Here is an 18,469-nt window from a genome sequence, read left to right on the forward strand (position 1 = left end):
ATTTATATCCTATGCCAGTAAGAAATTAACTTAAAAAGATGAGAAATATACAACATAGATATATGAGATAACCATATATTCAACAACTACCTCATATGATCCAAAGCAAAATAACAAATGTAAAAAAAATACTTCAACATTCTACTAGAATAACTATGGAGAATCACCTTTATTAAATCATTAAGATACATGTGGCACTTGTGAATCATTTACTGAAACATTATACTATAAATTAAACACTAAGAAACATTATTTTGCAGTAAAATTTTTTTTAAAAAATATAAAAATTTCAAGCACCAAGAACCATCTTAATTGTTAAATAACAAAAACTTTGAGGAAACTGCAAACCCAAGCCTATCATATATTGCCTACCTTTCCTTGTATTGAGTCAGCAACTGATAAAGTTTTTCTGTTTCTCCACTCTCATATAGGTAGTCTGCTTGTTCAAGAATTTCTTCAACTCTGAAGACTAAAAATGAAAAAGACACAATAAAGTAGGTCTTCCCAAGCCAGATGGCAATAATGCTAAGAAATATAAACACTTTCATATATAAGAAAAAGAAATCAGATATAGAAATCACCTATAAAGAAGTATCAGAAATTCTGAAGAACCTATATTTAAGTGTAGTAGAAATAAGTAAATGAAGCTATCGCAGTTAAGTGTTTACTGAAACCAGAGAAAAGAAAAACATAGAAAACTTATTGTGGAGCTGACTAAATATATTTTTTTAAATGCAATTTCCTGCAAGAAAGTTATGGTACCCTTACCCTCCACACACACAAACTCTCTGTTGTTGTTGCTAAATACCATTCATTGTTGAAAATGATGATGTAATATCCACTTCCAGTACTGAAAATTATTAATTTGAATGAACTGCACCACACTGTTTCACTAGACTCTATGATCTAACTTATACAGATGCTGTTATAGAAAGAGTCAAATCTGTCATCAAAAACTTACATGAATTTAACTACACAGAGAATCTGAAACTACCCTCACTGGCACTATACACCAACCAATTCATTAACTAGTTTATACATTACTACAAAACATACAAACCTTATAGACAACATGATGCTCTAAAAAAAGTTGATTAGTTCCTGAAAAAAAACAGTAAGCTTGAATTTCAGGATATTCCAATTATTACTAAGGAACAACATACTGAACTGTCTTCTATAAGGGTACAGTATTACTTAGTCCTACAGATAAGCCAACATTTCAATATGTTCAATTAAGTTTATTATTTACCTTAGTATGCTTTAATTGATAAGAATGTATTTGAGGTTTAATTTTTTTTAAAATTAAGCTCTAGACCAGAAAAAAATCTCCTGAATTTGACACTATATGAAGTATTTTTTTACTAAGTTAGCATCATGATATACTTATAACTAGCTTAAGAAAAATTAAATGAATTCGCAAATTCTTCTTTAATCCTACCTCAATCTGGTTGGGTGTTAGAATTTAATATTCACATGGCTGGTTAACTTTCTTAAGTTTGCTTCCATTTTATTGTATATTTTTATCAGTGGCTGATTGTCCAAATTTGGGTTACAACAACCCAAAGATTTTTTTTTAAGTAATCTCTACACCCAAGCTGGGGCTCAAATTCACAACCCCAAGATCGAGAGTTGTGTCCTCTACCAACTGAGCCTGCCAGGCACTCCCAACAACCCAAAGATTCTTAAAAAGTAGTAATCTTAGCATTCTTAGTCAATATTTGTGGTAGGCAGAATAATGGTCCCCAAAAGGTCTACATCTTAATCACCAGAACCTGTAAAAATGTATAGGTCTCATGGCAAAGGGGAATTAAGTTTGTAACTAGAATTAAGGCTACTAATCAGCTAACCTTAAGATAGGAAATGATCTTGGATCATTTTAAGGACTCCCAGGAGTCCTTAAAAGTAGAAGAGGAAGGCGGAAGAAGAACGTCAGATGAGGTATAACAAAGAAAACAAGGCCAGAGTGAAATGATTGCTGGTTTGTAACATGGAGGAAAGGGGTCTTCAGTAAAGGAATGTGGAAAGCCTTTAGAAGCTGAAAATAAGAATTCTCTCCTAAAGCCTCCAGAAAGAAATACAGCCCTGCCGACTCCTTGATTTTAATCTACCGGGACCCATTTTGGGGACTTCTGAACTACAGAACTGTAAGATAATAAATCTATGTTGTTTAAGGTTACTAAATTTGTGGTAATTTGTTACAGCTGCTGTCACACAAAACTTATACAATATTAAAAATACTGATCTGGCATATTTGAATGTATACATGGTATGTGTAAATAGCAAAGCTATATTTAAATCTATTCACTGATTTTTCTCAGACTTTCCAAGAAGACTGATAGAGATTACTGTCCTTAACGTGATCTAGGAATGCTTCAACTCATCATCCACACAATTAAAAGAAGAATGTAGAAATAAAGTTAATAATTTAAAATGATTTAAATCTTTTGTGCACTATTCTTAACTTCTTAAATCACTTATTTCCTATTTCTTTATTATACAGTATAGTACCATAAGCTATAATATCCAGGGTTTAAATATGTTTTTCTTAATTCTTAAACAGAAATTTCTAAAACCATACAGTGTGCAATTTATAGGAAAAAAATGCACTTACTCTGACACTACAGACTCACATAGGCACTAGGGTGGGAGCATACTGTAGACCACTCATATCTGCAAATCAGCTGTGTTTTGTTTTGTTTTTTTTTTTTACTTGTTTAATGCTCTGTACTTTTCCTGAAAATATTTAAAAATAAGCTATGTTACTGACATAGAGAGACCATATTCTATAAAATGGACTACACTTTTAAAGTAAATTACTTTTCAACTTAATAATGAATATCCAGGATGAACTGAGATATTAATTCAGCTGTACAATGAAATCTTAAATTTAGCCTAAAATGAATATGCACAAGATCATAATTTTTAGAATTTAAAAAAATGTCACTGATGTGACCTAAGTTAGTAAATTTTGGCTTTCTGATTTTTCTTGGTACGTGTACTCTTAACCATGTGAGAGGTATCTGGACAAAAACTCTACTCCTCTAAGCAAGCAAAACAGCTCTATTTCTAGAAGTTTCTCCTTATAGAACTTACAAATGAGTATCTAGATTTTTTCAGATACTCTAGGATTTTTCTAGGGTTAGAAGGCTCTAAGTAGCAACATCATCAAAATTTAAGGCAAATTTTTCACATCAACAATACTGTGCCTAAGCAGTACTGGATGCACAGTACCTCTTTATGCCCTGCTGTAGTACAATGAAACACAGATGAAGGAGCACTAGCCTCAGTTCTGTAGATTCATCAAAGAGGAATCAATACAGGTATATGAAGAGAGACAAGTGAAGTGATATGACGAATCTTTATTTACTAATGGGCCACTTATAATTATCTTTTAGGTACTTTACAAGTGAACTTTCACACACACACGCACGCACACACACACACACGAGTACTGTGACTGTATTAGCATATCTTTAGGAGTTTTAAATTTTGTCTATTTTAAGGAAATAATGAAAAACTTTCTACTGGAGTTCTTCAATTACGACCAAGTGGGTATTTGCATTATCTTGTGGTAAATATAGACATTACCATTTTAACGTTTATTTTTGAGACAGAGAGAGACAGAGCATGAACGGGGGAGGGTCAGAGAGAGGGAGACACAGAATCTGAAACAGGCTCCAGGCTCTGAGCTGTCAGCACAGAGCCCGACGCGGGGCTCGAACTCACGGACCGCGAGATCATGACCTGAGCCGAAGTCGGCCGCTCAACCGACTGAGCCACCCAGGCGCCCCTAGACATTACCATTTTAAAAATGAGTCCCACAATCCCATCCAAATGAAAGGTCAAAAAAATATATATGCCCTTAATTTCTAAAAACATCTCACTTCAGAATAGGATTTTATCCCAGTATATTGATGAGGAAAAAAAATTTTAATTGGCTTCAATGGTGAAGCAACTCTAAAGAGAAGCAGTTTTGATGAGCAGAATTCTCTAAAGATCATTTCCTAAAAATTATAAAGACCACAGCACACCAAATGGGAGTCAGATATATGACAGAGTAAAACTTGTAAGGAGTGATGGAATTAAGACTTTATAGAAACATGAATCATTTTCCAAGTTAAAAGAAAATCTGATCTCTATATTTTATCAATAAGTGATTTTTTCCCCAAGGGCTATGGCCCAGTCTCACAAATTATAACGAGCATGCCAATCAACTAATTATAAAATGACATTTTATGTAAGAAAACAAAGCTAAAGAAAATCAAAGTAGGCTAAATAAATATCCATACTCCATATTTTGTATCAACGTTCTAAGTGCTCAAAATATGCTTGAAAACACAGGAAGGATTCTAAAATATAAGGCAGCTTTCATTAAAATCTTTAATAAAGACAATACATTTAGATTTCAGAATAAGTTACACCTTAGAATATTAAAAATTGTTTTTCAAGGTCAAATCAAGGTTTTATTTGGTGTTAGAATTGGAATCAACAGAGCTATTTTTGTTTGTAAATACTTTTATTTTTATATTTGTAGAGGAAGTTACAACTTTTTTTTAAAACAGCATATAAATGAATATGAAATCCAGCCAGAATGAAAGAATTGGTATATACTGGATGAAAAGAACCAGAACTTCTATAACACATTAAACACATACATCATACATTTAGACCAAATAGCAACTACTAGATATATACATATATGAATTCAAGTTTATTCAAAAGTTTGATATATAATCCTATTAACTACTATCTCTCCATCAATAACTTCATAAGGGTGGCTTTAAACAACTTAAACCTTGATCTCCTTCTGTATTTCCCAGAGCTTTTCTAAACTCTTTCAAACAGACCGCCTCTTCAGGGGTCAGGTTTATTTTTAGAACGTCTGCAATACCATCCTCTCTCAGGATACAAAGAACACTAAGGAATACCTTTTCATTTATTCCATAGAGGCCTTTAGTTATGGTGGAAATTGGATGCACTCTCCTAAGATAGTTCAAAATGCTTTCCATTAAATTAACTACAGATAGGCCAACAGCCCAATTAGTATAACATTTCATTTTAACCATCTCATAACCACAGGTTATCACTTCTTTGGGGACATTTTCCCAGTGCTCAGGATCTTTATCCATTCCTATTTCTGAATTCAGATCCTTCAACGGGATACCAGCAATGTTAACTCCACTCCACACAGGTACACTTGAGTCTCCATGTTCTCCAAAGATCCATCCATGACAACTTCTGGAGTGGATACCGAGCCTTTGCCCAATAAAGAAACAGAAATGGGCAGTATCCAGATACAGCCACTTCCAATAACAGGGAAAATGCACTCAACTTCCAAGCTACATAAGTTAACATATCCACTGGACTGGAAACCACTATCATTTTGCACTGGGGACTATACTGGGTAATGTTGGGAATCATTAATTTAAAGAAGGACACATTTCTCTTGACTACATCAAGGCATGTTTCTCCTTTTCCTGGACATGCACCTGCTATGATAATCACTGGGTTGGAGTTTGCACTGACAAGGTAATCTTTGCTGGAAAATATATTTGGCATTTTCATGAAAGAGCTGCCATGTTGAAGATCCACTGTCTCACCCTTCAGTTTGCCTTCATCAACATCCACAAAGGCAACTTCATCACTCAAGCCTTTGAATAAGATGTTGATACCACAGGCCATACCAACTGATCCAGTTCCTATAACGGAGATCTTATTGTGATGAACTGTCTCCTCTGAAGTGAAATTCTTAGTAAGTTCACACCTGACAGTTATAATCTTGGAGATTGGACTGAAGGACCAGCTGTCCCTAAAGGGGATGCATGCCACCTGGCAGGGACACAGAGCCATCCCTAGGCAAAAGAAATTCACTCCTATGGTGCCTGGTCTCTGGCTTGCCCACAGGATTCCCCCAGCCCAGCTCATGGTGTCTCATGCAAGAAGTAGAGGAAGAGAATGGGGAAAAAAGCCACACCAGTGTTCTCTGAGGCACAAAGAAACAGGTTTAACACACTAAACCCCTAATTCTCCTCCCCCACCCCACCCTGCCAGCTAGCTACTGTGGCTACGCAAGACCACACCCAGTTTGTGCGACCCTCACAAGCTGTCTAGCACATTAAAATGTTCTTTTTAATCTACTGAATACACAGTAATTTTAAATAAAAACACCTTTGAAAAAAGGAGCTATTACCATTAAAGCTAAAATTAATTTCACCTTTGCCTCTCTTTTGTTGCTCAGGGAAGCACTACAAATTTGCACTAATTTTCTGTAAGGAAATGGTGCTAAAGCACACTGAAACTGTGACAGATGAAAAAAAATTGATTAAAATTCTCATTTCTGCTCTGACACTTTGACTTTGAAGAAGTTTTAACTTTGAGCTTCTTTTCAAAAGTTAATACTATAATGGGTGGAGCCCAGCTGGCTCAGTCAGTAAAGAATGTGACTCATGATATCTCGGTCCTAAATTTAAGCCCACCTTGGGCAGAGTTCACTTTGAAAAAAATAGTAGGGGCGCCTGGGTGGTTCAGTCGGCTAAGTGTCCGACTTCAGGTCAGGTCATGATCTCACAGTTCGTGGGTTCGAGCCCCACGTCGGGCTCTGCGCTGACAGCTCAGAGCCTGGAGCCTACTTCAGATTCTGGGTCTCCTCTCTCTGCCCCTCCTCCACTCATGCTCTGTCTCATTCTGTCTCTCAAAAATAAATAAATATAAATTTAAAAAAATTTTTTAAAATACCATAATGGAATACGAACACACACACACAGACACACACACACACACAGACACACACACACACACACACAAACACACAGAAAAATCTTAAAACCGCAACACCTCTCAAGGATAAGTTTTAAAAAACTATCATGTCATAATACACTTTTGTCCTAACTACTTTACAAGGTTTCTATGAGAATTGAGGTTAGGGTGAAAAGTCTACGGAATCAAATCCTCTACTTTATCCTTCATAAAAATTATCCATTAAAAAAGGAAAAGATAAAACAAAAACATAGTAATTCTCAATTATTTGCTCTTTTAAAGATAAGAATAGTCATGGGCGAATGAAATCAATAAATAACTAGTAGTTTTTGGCTAATATTCTCAAATTCTTCAACTATCACAACTTTAAAAAGAACATCTATTCAAAATAAAATCTCTGCTTCCTTCCCCAGTCACCTTCTTGATGATTAAAAGGTGGGGACTATAAAAAATAAAAAGGTTTAACTCATAAATTAAAAGTTTTTTTTCCGGGGCACCTGGGGCAGTCTGTCAGTTAAGTGTCCAACTTTGGCTTAGGTCATGGTTTCATCGATCGTGAGTTCAAGTCCCACACCAAGCTTTCTGTTGTCAGCCCAGATCCCAATTTGGATCCTGTCTCCCTTTCTCTCTGCCTCTCCTCAACTCCCTCTCTCTCTCTCTCTCTCTCTCAAAAATAAACAAACATTAAAAAAAGGGTTTTTTTCCTAATATACTGAAATTATGGCTCTCTCTACATACACTACTGGTTTAATTACATTTAATTTTTTACATATGGCAAGTCTATGTTTACTTATCTATAGAATGCCAAATAAAAAATTTGATGGCATTTTTTTACTTTTCTATCAGTTACTTGATAGTTAGTACAAAATTGCATTGTTGGTAAATAAAATACTTCTACCTCAAAGTAATTGGGCCTTTCCTAACTATACCAAGAAGAGTGTAATACCTTGGAATTAAGGAAACAAAAAAATCATTGTGTCATAAGGGCTAGATATAGTCTTTGTGGTATATATATCTCTCCCTGACAAATCCCTCAACCATTTAAAAATGTAAAAAAACAGGGGCGCCTGGGTGGCTTGGTCGGTTAAGCGTCCGACTTCGGCTCAGGTCATGATCTCATGGTCCGTGAGTTTGAGCCCCGCGTCGGGCTCTGTGCTGATTGCTCAGAGCCTGGAGCCTGTTTCGGATTCTGTGTCTCCCTCTCTCTCTGCCCCTCCCCTGTTCACGCTCTGTCTCTCTCTGTCTCAAAAATAAATAAAAACGTTAAAAAAAAAATTTAAATATCTGGTAGAACAAATTCTGTTTCCCTTAAAAAAAAAAAAAAGTAAAAAAACATTCTTACCTCAAGGGTCCCATAAAACTACAAAGTATTAATAGAGTATTTCTCACTGAAGGAACTCTAATTACTAGAAGAAATTATATATATATATACAGATATATATACATATTCACACAGATATAACATACACAGATACATACATATATATACATACATATATATATTATCAGACTCACTAACAAGTAGAGAAAAGCAGAAAATAATATAGCCTTTAACAATGTTAGTTTCATTACCTATTCAAAAACAACTCTAAGTCATTGACAAAATATAAAAAACATAAATAACTCTAAGTAGTCCACATGTTTAGCTTAGGCTTACCTTTGGCTATGGCATGAACCACAGCAGCCTGGGAAAATACTTGATATGCTTCAAAACCCAAATAAGATAAGGCTGAGAATAAAAGGCTTCTTTTGAAAGCTCCTAGGTTTCCCATCACCTATGGAAACAATTATGGTCAGAGTTATCAAACACAAAATTTGCAGGAACAGCTACTCCTAGCAAAAATTAATTAAAAAAAAAAAAAATCACATCAATTTTCTCCTACCCCCAAAGCAATCAATCCTAAGCATATTGGAAGTTCAGGGGTACCTGGTTGGCTCAGTCAGTTAAGCGTCCGACTCTTGACTTTGGTTCTGGTCATGGTCTGGCACAGTTCCTAGAGTTTGAGGCGTGCATCAGGTTCTGCACTGACAGTGCAGAGATTGCTTGGATTCTCTCTCTGGCTCCTCCCTGTCCCTCTCTCTCTCCCTCAAAATTAATAAACTTAAAAGAAAAAGAATATTGAAAGCTCAAAATTTATTTCATCAAATTCTTCAGTGAAACTATTTCACAAAGTTACCTTATAGGGAGAGTATATCCTTTTTCAAGAAAAGTTTCATAACAATGGCTAAGGCTAATGATAGTAACTTATCTAACAATCACAGTTATGCTGGTAAGTGCTGCATTATAAGATCTACATTTCATTTTTAAAAATTTTTTTCAAATGTTTATTTATTTTTGAGAGAGACAGAGACATAGCACCAGCAGAGAGGGGCAGAGAAAGAGGGAGACACAGAATCTGAAGCAGTCTCCAGACTCTGACCGGTCAGCACAGAGCCTGACGCGGGGCTTGAACTCATGAACTGTGAGATCATGACCTAAGCCAAAGTCAGATGCACACCCAAATGAAGCACCCAGGCACCCCAGATCTATATTTCATTTGAGGAGGCATGGATATTGTAACTGCATGAAATAAAATATAAGATTCTAACATAGAAGTACCAATCTTAACAGATGAGATGAAAATTATCAAATATGGTGATTACTACACATAAAAAATGTGCATGGCTTTTAAAGATATCTTCAAAAGTGATCCACAAAACCCAGTTTTTAATTAAACAATAAAGAGCATATTCAAACATATTTATAAATTAATTTTCATAATTATGGCCAGAATTCTCAAAACCAATGGTAAAGAAGGAGTATATATATGGACATCACTCCACCAATTCTTTGCTACAACAGGTCTTCTCTTTCACATAAATAGTATCATTTTTTCCCTTTCTGTTGATTCATTCCCACTGGTATGAGCCAAGCTATACTATCTTTATAAGTTGTGGTTTTCTTTTATTAATTTTTAAAAGTTTTAATTTTAAAAGTTTTTTTTAAATTTTTTAAATTTAATTTAATTTTAATTTTTTTAATTTTAAAAGTTTTCTTAAAAGTTTTAATTTTAACTTCCTCTTGAATTCACTTCTCTCTTTAGTCTCATTTCTAACTTCTCTTTACAGCAAAAGTTTTAAAAAGTTGTCTCTACTCAGAGCGCCTGGGTGGCTTAGTCAGTTAAGTTTCCAACTCAATTTCGGCTCAGGACATGATCTCATGGTTCATGGGATGGAGCCCCATGTCAGGCCACACTAACAGTGTGGAGTCTGCTTGGGATTCTTTGTCTGATTCTCTCTGCCCCTCTCCCTGCTTGTATACGTCAGTGCACTCTCTCAATATAAATATTAAAAAAAAAAAAAAAAGTTGCCTGTGCTCTGTCTCCACTTCCTCTCTTCCCATTCACTCTTGAACTCACACAAATCACTTTTATCCCCACAACTCCACTGACAGTGTTCTAGTTAAGGTAACCAAGGATGCAGCTATTTCCTATGGTCAATTCTGAATTCTCAGCTTCCTTGTCCTATCAACAGTATTGGACGGTTGATCATTTCTTTTTTTTTTTTTTTTAAAGTCATGAACGGCTCTTTAATTTTTTAAAGCAACTTTATTGAGACATAAGTGACATAAAATAAATTGCACAAACTTAACATGTACAATTCATTAAAGCGTGCATATAAACCCATAAAACCATCACTATGACCACAATCAAGATAATGAAAATATCCACTACCACCACCACCCTCAATTTCCTCATGCCTCTTTCTAGTCTATCCAGCCCCTTTCCTCAGCACTTGCTGTGTTCTCTCACTCTTGGAACACTTTCCTCTTGGCTTTTGGATACTACTATCATTATCTGCAGTTTCAGCAACTGCTCCTTTGCTTTGGTTGGTTCCTCACTAGCCAGGAATATTCTGGGCTTAGTCCCAGATCGTTTCTCTACTTGTTTCATTTTGGTGATCTCATGTCTTTAAATACCATCAATGTGTTAAAAACATACAAACAAAATATGAAGTCTGGATGACTCCTCTGAATTTCAGAATCATGCATCCAGCAGCTTAATCAACATCTACCTCCACATGAAGTACAACAGGCATCTCACATTTATAAGCTAAAACAGCTACTGCTTCCTTTAACTTTACCCACCTTACAACTTCCCTTTTCAGGGTAAATGGAAACTAGAGTTTCCATTCTTCCAGATTGTTTAGGTTAAAAAAAAAAAGCCAACAAAAAACCCTGTAGCCATCCTAGAGTCTCTCTCATGACTCACATCTGACCCATATTTTAACTTCTCATAAGGATCTAGGACAGGAATGAAGAATCCAACATACTCCAATTTGCTGAGTGCTTTGTTTACTTTTTTGAGCATGAATATTCAAGACACTGCACAAAACTGGATTCAAAACAAAACAGCAAAATAGGAAAACTGATTTGACAAAGTTACAATTTTAACATTTAATTTTCTGAGTTAATTCATATTTACCAAGGAGAAGCAAGATGGGGTTAGGGACAGAGGGTATGGGGATTGAGTGTGTATGGTGGTAGTGATACTTAGAAAAAGAAGGAAAAGACTAAGATTTCATCAGTAAGTCTCCTAGTTCCCTATTTTTACTGCAGATGTATCACAAGGTAGAAAAGTTTGCAGAGATTATTATAACTTGAGAAAACTATACATTTACAGTGTTCAACCTCCATGCTGATGTCATGCTCAACAAATAATATTCTAGCTTTCTGAGAGGGGAGAAAATGCAGTATTGGGCAGCTGACATTTATATTTCTTACCGTAAATTAATGAAGTGACAGTTTACCAGTTGTACTCTTTTACTAGTTTGGTTAATGTGAAGCAGCTCTCTGCTCATCTGTGAGAAAATAGATAAAAATCACGTTTCTGGAACTAAAAATAAGTCAATTAAAAGAATCAGGACTCAGTGGCCCCCTAAAGACACTAACAACTTGTGAGACTCTGAGACAGTTAGAATGTGCCATTTTACTTTGCACCTCCAACACTCTGTACAATGCCTTTCATATAATGAATTCCCAAAAAATATTTATTCAACTGAAGAAGCAGGCTATGTCCTAGACAGATCTTTTCTTCAACATTGACTATACTAAGTTCAAGCTAGAAGGAATTCAAAAATACAAACTCATCACTGGATAGAAAGGAATGTGTGCCTACCATCTCCTGGTTTTCTTCCTAATTTCCCGTCAGCTCCTCCTCCTCTTAAATGTTGGAATTTCTCCATAGTATGTACTAGGCCTTCTTCTAGTCTTACTAGAAAGTACTTTCAACCTCTACCATGTCATCATTTACAACTATATGCTAAAGACTCCTGAATCTGTATCTCCAGCTCAGACTTCAGAAGGTAAACACCAGACCTATCAAACTACTGTCTATTCTATACGTCAACTTGGCTATCTCATGACAGTCACGTTAATTAGCCCAAAACATAGCCCAAAACATCTCATCTCCCTCTTTACCTCTCCAAATTGCTTCTGTCCTCCTATTCCAGCAAATAGCGTCACCATCTATCTTGTTGTTCTAGCCAGAAACTTGAAGAACTAACTCGACTCCTTCCTTTCAACTTCCACATCAAAGCTATTTTTAGGTCCACTAAGTTCGCATCCTTAATGTACTTTGAATGCATCCACTTATTTCCATTTCCATGGCTACCACTAAAGTTCAAACTACTACATTTCTCACCTGTGCTATAGCAATGATCACTTATCCGGTGTACAGAATACACTCTAACCTATCCATTCTTGGTCCTAGACAAAGTTATTTTTTGCACAAAAATCTGATCAAATAATTTCCCTGTTTAAAACTTTTTCATGGTTTCTTATAACCTTTAGAAAAAATTAGGGGTGCCTGGGTGACTCAGTCAGTTGAGCATCCAACTTTGGCTCAGGTCATGATCTCATGGTTAGTGAATTCGAGCCCCACATTGGGCTCTGTGTTGACAGCTCAGAGCCCGGAGCTTGCTTCGAATTCTGTGTCTCCTCTCTCTGCCTCTCCCCCACTCACATTCTTTCTCTCTCTCTCTCAAAAAATAAATAAACATTAAAAAATTTTAGAATAAAATCAGAAATACTTAACATCATTTATAAGGTTTTCTGAATCTGGTGTGGTAGGCAGCCTCTAAAGCAGTCCCCAGTGGGCCTGGTTCAAGATGGCAATGTGGAAGGATCCTGAACACATGTCCTCTCACAGACACACCAAATCTACAGCTACAAGTCAAACCATTTCCTCTGAAAGAAACCCAAAGATTAGCTGAGTGATTCCTTCACACTACACAAATGGGGAAAAAAATCCACACGAAAATGAGGAGAGGTGAAACAAAATCTTGTTATAAACCCCAACTGTGGTATGCTAACCCACAATCAGAAGGGAACTCACAATCCCAAGCTTCTCCCTGAAGAGCAGAATTTGAAAACCACATCAGGTACCTCAACTTTTAAGAACTACACCCAAGAGACAAGCCTCCAAACATCTAGCTTAGAAAGTGAATGGAGTTCACATCCATGAGATCTACAAGACTATATATGGGTAACCAAAAACAGTTCTTAAAGGGTTTGTGCAAATTCGCCCACCCCAGAGCCTAGCACAAATGCAACTAATTGAGAAGTACCCACACTTTCTGTGAAAAAGGCTTACTTGTGTATCTTAAAACTTCAGCCTGAAGGACAAGCATCTAATTTAATACATATCTAGAGGCCTTCAACAATTTCCTCCAGAGTCCTCGGAGGAAAGGTGCAATCATCGTGCTCTCCCTCTGCTGTGCTCCAGGTCATGGGATCAACTGAAAAAGATATGTACACTTCTAGTACTCCAGCTTATTTTGCAACTTCCACTTAGGGGATGCCACTTGATTGCCTGGCTCTGGTGGCCAACGGGGCTTACATTTGCGGGCATAATAGGATTTCAACAAATACTAAAACAGTTCTTAACAGGCTTTCCCCAAAGCCGCCGCCGCCCCCCACCCCCAAACCAGGGCACAGCAGACCAAAACACATCCCCAGTTATTCTGTTAAAGAGGCCTATTGGCTTATCTTTATAGCTATGGCCTGAGTTACAGGCTTCTACTTAAAAACACATCTTGGGGCCAACCACAGAGACTAAGGAGGCTGGTTGGTAGGCAGCATTTTCACACTCTCTCTCTGTCCCATCCCACACTGTCAATGTCTTAAAGAAAACAGCTTGTGTAGGCATCTGGCTCACAGGGTTTTGCAGCTGCAACACAGAGGAAACGGAAATATAGCCCACCAGGCCCCCCACCCGCTCTAACAGCCTGGTTCTGAGGGTCAGCAAGGCTTGTGCTCAGGGGTTCAATGGAATGGTAGCAAACAAAGAAACAGTTATTAACTAGCTATCACCCCAGAGCTCAATACAAAGGGAGCAGACAGAAAGCCCAACTCCCAGTCTTCCCCCCTGAAAAAGGGATACTGGCATACTTTAAAAGCTACTGCCCTATGGTCTGGCTTCCAATCAGTTTGACTCTAGGTACTGACTGAGATCCTCCCTCTTAGGACACTGACAGGTCTTGGCACAACCTCAACTACTAGGAGCCACTAAGAATAAAGCTGCCTGGATAATCACAAAGGTTTGAGAGACAGCTAAGAACTAGGGCAGGATTAAATAAAGCTACAATGGCTTCTCCTACAGAAGCCATTCCTTCAAGAACGGAAGAGATAGCTGTTTTAGCTAATGCATAAAAATCTCAGAGTCAAGGGGGGAAAAAACAGAAAAATTATGCTACAAACAAAAAACAAAGTAAAACCTCAGAAAAAGACCTTAATGAAACAGAAGTGAATTACCTGATAAAGAGTCCAAAATAATGGTCATAAAGGTGCTTACCAACCTAATAAGAATGAAAAAAGTGATAATTTTGAAAATACAGGAAAGTACCAAAGAGAAGTCACAGAGCTGAAGACAATAACTACATTGAAAAGTAACTAAGAGGGTCGCCTGGGTGGCTTGGTCGGTTAAGCGTCTGACTTCGGCTCAGGTCATGATCTCACGGCCCGTGAGTTCGAGCCCCGTGTCGGGCTCTGTGCTGACCGCTCAGAGCCTGCAGCCTGTTTCAGATTCTGTGTCTCCTTCTCTCTCTGACCCTCCCCTGTTCATGCTCTGTCTCTCTGTCTCAAAAATAAATAAACGTTAAAAAAAAAATTAAAAAAAAAAAAGAAAACTAAGATTCAACAGCAGACTAGATGGAATGGAAGAAAGTATGCATGAACTCTAAGACAAGGCAGTGGAACTCATCTAATCAGTGCAGCAAAAAGGAATGAAAAAGAGTGAAGACAGCTTAAGGGACCTATGAGGCAATATCAAGCAGATTGACATTCATATCATAGGTGTCCCAGAAGGAGAAGCGTAAGAGAAAGCGGCAGAAAACTTATTTCAAGAAAGAAAAGGCTGAAAATTTCACTAACCTGGGGAAGAAAACAGATATCCAGATAAAGAAAGCAGAGTTACAAATAAGATGAGCCCAAAGACACCCACACCAAGACATATTACTACTAAAGAATCTTAAAAGTGGCAAAAGAAAAGCAACTTGTTATATACAAAGTAAACCCTTCACACAAGAATGAACATATATTTCAGAAGAAACTGCAAATCTGAAGAAAATGGCACATATTCAAAGTGGTAGAAGAAAAAAAAAATTGCCAATCAAGAAGAGTCTACCAAACAAAGTTGTCCTTCAGAATTGAAGGAAAAATAAAGAGTTTTTCAGATAAGCAAAACCAAAGTAAGTTCATCACCACAAGACCAGCTTTACAGGTAATCTTAAGGAGTCTTCTTTAAAGAATCTGAAACAAAAGTGCTAATTGGTAACAGGAAAACATGAGAATGCAATGAGCTCTTTTAATTTTTTTTAATCTGTATTTTTGAGAGAGAGAGAGAGACAGACAGAGAGTGCAAGCAGGGGAGGGGCACAGAGAGAGGGAAGCACAGATTCCAAAGCAGGCTCCAGGCTCTGAGCTGTCAGTACAGAGCCCGATGCAGGGCTCGAACTCACAAACCGTGAGATCATGACCTGAGCCTCAGACGCTCAACCAACTGAGACACCCAGGCATCCCAAGAATACAATTAACTCTTGAACAGCACAGTTTGAACAAAAAGGTTTTAATTTTATGGATCCACCTATGCCCAGATTTTTTTATAGTATGGTACTGTAAATGTATTTTCTCTTCTTTATAATTTTCTGGATAATATTCTCTTTTATCCAGCTTACTTTATTATAAAGATATAAGAATATTATAAAAATTATAAGAACATATAACATTTAAAATGTGTTAATTCCTTATGTTATTAAGGCTTCCTAGTAAGCTGGTAGTAATTAAGTTTTTGTACAGTCAAAAGTTATACACAGATTTCATCTGCATGGGGGGGAGGGTTTGCTGCCCCTAACCCCTGTGTCGTTCAAAGATCAACTGTATAACTCTCATAAGTAAAGGCAAATATAGTAAAATACAGAATAATCAAATGTTGCAAAGGTGCTAGGTTAATCACTTACAAAGCTAGTAAGATTAAAGTATGAAAGTAAAAATAATTGTAAATTCAATAATCTGTTGAGGAATACACAAAATGAAAAGAAATAAATCATGACGTAATGACACTGAAAACACAAAATGTGGAGGGAAGTGTAAAAATATAAAACTTTAGAATACATTCTTCGGGTACCTGGTTGGCTCAATCAGAGAAGCATGTGACTTTTGATATCAGGGTCATGAGTTTGGGCCCCATGTTGGGTTTAGAGACTACTTAAATAAAGAAATAAACTTTAAAAAGGCTTTTAGAAAACATTTTGACTAAGTGGCTCTCGACTTCAAATAGACTGTTGTAACTTTTTTTTTTTTTAGGAAAATACTTCATTTTGTCATGGAAAAAGGCATCAATCAAGATTCATGCTTGAGAAAAAACTGAAAATTTATTAATTAGTATGTGGGCATCCTGTTCCACATGAAAATGAGAAGATACTATAGGTTCTCTAAGTATTGCAGTCTGGGAAAAAAATAAAAAGGGAAGGGAGAAGAGAAATAGAGAAAAATAAAATCACGTGATTTGGATAACCATTTTACATTATGAATAACCTACCAAGAAATATTTTTTTAAAAATCCTTTGTTTCTACAGTAGCTTTGAGTTTATAGTTCTTGGATTAATTGTATTTCATTGAAGACAGCTCAGTAACAAAAAGCTTCATTTCAGCAATCCCATGTTAAATATTAGTTTAAAAAATACATGAAATAGGGACACTTGGGTGGCTCAGTTGGTTAAGTGTCTGACTCTTGATTTCGGTTCAGGTCATGATCTCATGGTTCCTGAGATTGAGCCCTGCATCAGGCTCTGTGCTGACAGTGCAGATCCTGCTTGGCAGTCTTTCTTTCTCTCTGTTCTTCCCTCACTTGCAGGCATGCACGAGTGCTCTCTCTCTCTAAAAATAAACTAGAATACACATATACATATATATGTTTGTGCGTGTGTATGTATGTGTGTTGTAAAATAATGTGATTTATTTTTTCCCATCACCCCGGAAATCATAACATTTGTGCAAACTGTTTCGTTTGAAAAAGGGTTAAGCTGTAAATTTTGCCTGAAGCACCATATTTGCAGCCCAATTGAATGCAACATCCACTAGAAGCTGAAATCCACTAAAATCCTAGTTGAGGTTCAGTGCAGTAGGGGAGGAGTGTTGAAAAGACCATTCTGTATATTTGTACTTTGTCTGGATTTACACGTGTCCTTTCAGCAAATGAGGGAGGTTGTCTGTAAAGCTGCTTGCTGTATTTTCCCGTATAACTGTGTTTTGTTCCACAGCAACTGGCTGGCAGAGACAGAAAGGTATGTTTTTCAATGCAGTCACAATCATATGACAAATCATTGATGGACGGGCCAATATTGATCCTGGGGATGACGGCTTGGGGACAGTGGCCTCCCTGGGGATGGGTTTGGTCCAGCTGTACAGGAATGCAATGAGCTCTCTGCTAGAGATGGTATAAAGTTTTTGACGCACATTGCTGACTCCACAGAGCTCACTTCAGAAATCCTGGCCCCATGTCAGGAAACTGTGAACTGATTTGGATCTTTGCCATCTTTTCTCAGCATATCAGTGAAGTGTCTGCAGCAAGTGATGATAAATCAGTTACAAACATGTAGTGTAGACAGGCATGTTTGTTGGAACAGTAATGCTTTTTCTTGCTCTGAAGGATAGGCATTGTATCAGTGCTCATACAGCCAATCACAGAGAATCTGAACAGATTCCTTGAGCAGGTTGCCCTTCTGCCTTCTCTTGCTGCACCAGCAGAGGAAAGGTCCAGGGGGACGTACATGTTGTCATGATCCTCCATCTCACTGTTCGATGCTGAAACAACACCTTTCTTGCTTTTCATTCTGGAATTCCCTCTCCCCTCCCCCCAGTTCCAGCATAGGGCAATGTGAGGGTCTCCAAGGGCCAGGAGTGGGGACAGAGTGGGGATGTGACTGTTGTCCTTTCTGGCCAACTCTCCTGTAACTTATAATTTGTAAGATGAGCTCCAGCCATTATTGTTAATCAAGGTGCTCAGTTCCCAGGCACCTGCTCCTTGAATTGAACTGAAGCGACACTTGGACTTCCTCCTGCTACAATGTTCTGGCAGCCAGCCAGGGGCTCTCCCCTGCCCAACTCACCATCCTCCCCACTCCTCTCCTTTGTTCCCGCTCCTGCTTGGTGTATCTCAGCACTGTCAGAATAAGA

At 37.2% G+C, this 18,469-nt stretch overlaps 1 protein-coding gene and 2 pseudogenes across 8 annotated transcripts in view; all 3 read right to left on the reverse strand.

Moving 5' to 3' along the window:
* Nucleotides 1-18,469, reverse strand: part of RMDN1 (regulator of microtubule dynamics 1) — a 57,291-nt gene that overhangs the window by 28,020 nt on the left and 10,802 nt on the right. For 5 of the 8 annotated variants that reach the window (XR_009603548.3, XM_060610844.3, XM_060610843.3 and 2 more), the window contains exons 2-3: nt 8,414-8,531; nt 373-469 (exon numbers count right to left, since the gene is read on the reverse strand). Coding sequence is in view for 7 of the 8 variants with exons in the window: in XM_060610844.3 (XP_060466827.3) it covers nt 373-469; nt 8,414-8,531 (215 nt within the window). In the remaining variant the exon portion in view is untranslated. Of the gene's footprint in view, nt 1-372; nt 470-8,413; nt 8,532-11,518; nt 11,596-13,388; nt 13,519-13,550; nt 13,624-18,469 lie in introns of those variants that run through there. The other 3 variants (XM_081792271.1, XM_081792270.1, XM_081792272.1) reach the window with 3 other exon arrangements.
* LOC132664256 (L-lactate dehydrogenase A-like 6A pseudogene) lies at nt 3,731-6,684 on the reverse strand (annotated as a pseudogene).
* The window catches only part of LOC132664258 (homeobox protein TGIF1 pseudogene), a 2,874-nt pseudogene continuing 463 nt past the window's right edge, over nt 16,059-18,469 (reverse strand).

The sequence above is a fragment of the Panthera onca genome, chromosome F2 (genome assembly GCF_046562875.1).
Source record: "Panthera onca isolate mPanOnc1 chromosome F2, mPanOnc1 haplotype 2, whole genome shotgun sequence".
NCBI lineage: Eukaryota > Metazoa > Chordata > Mammalia > Carnivora > Felidae > Panthera > Panthera onca.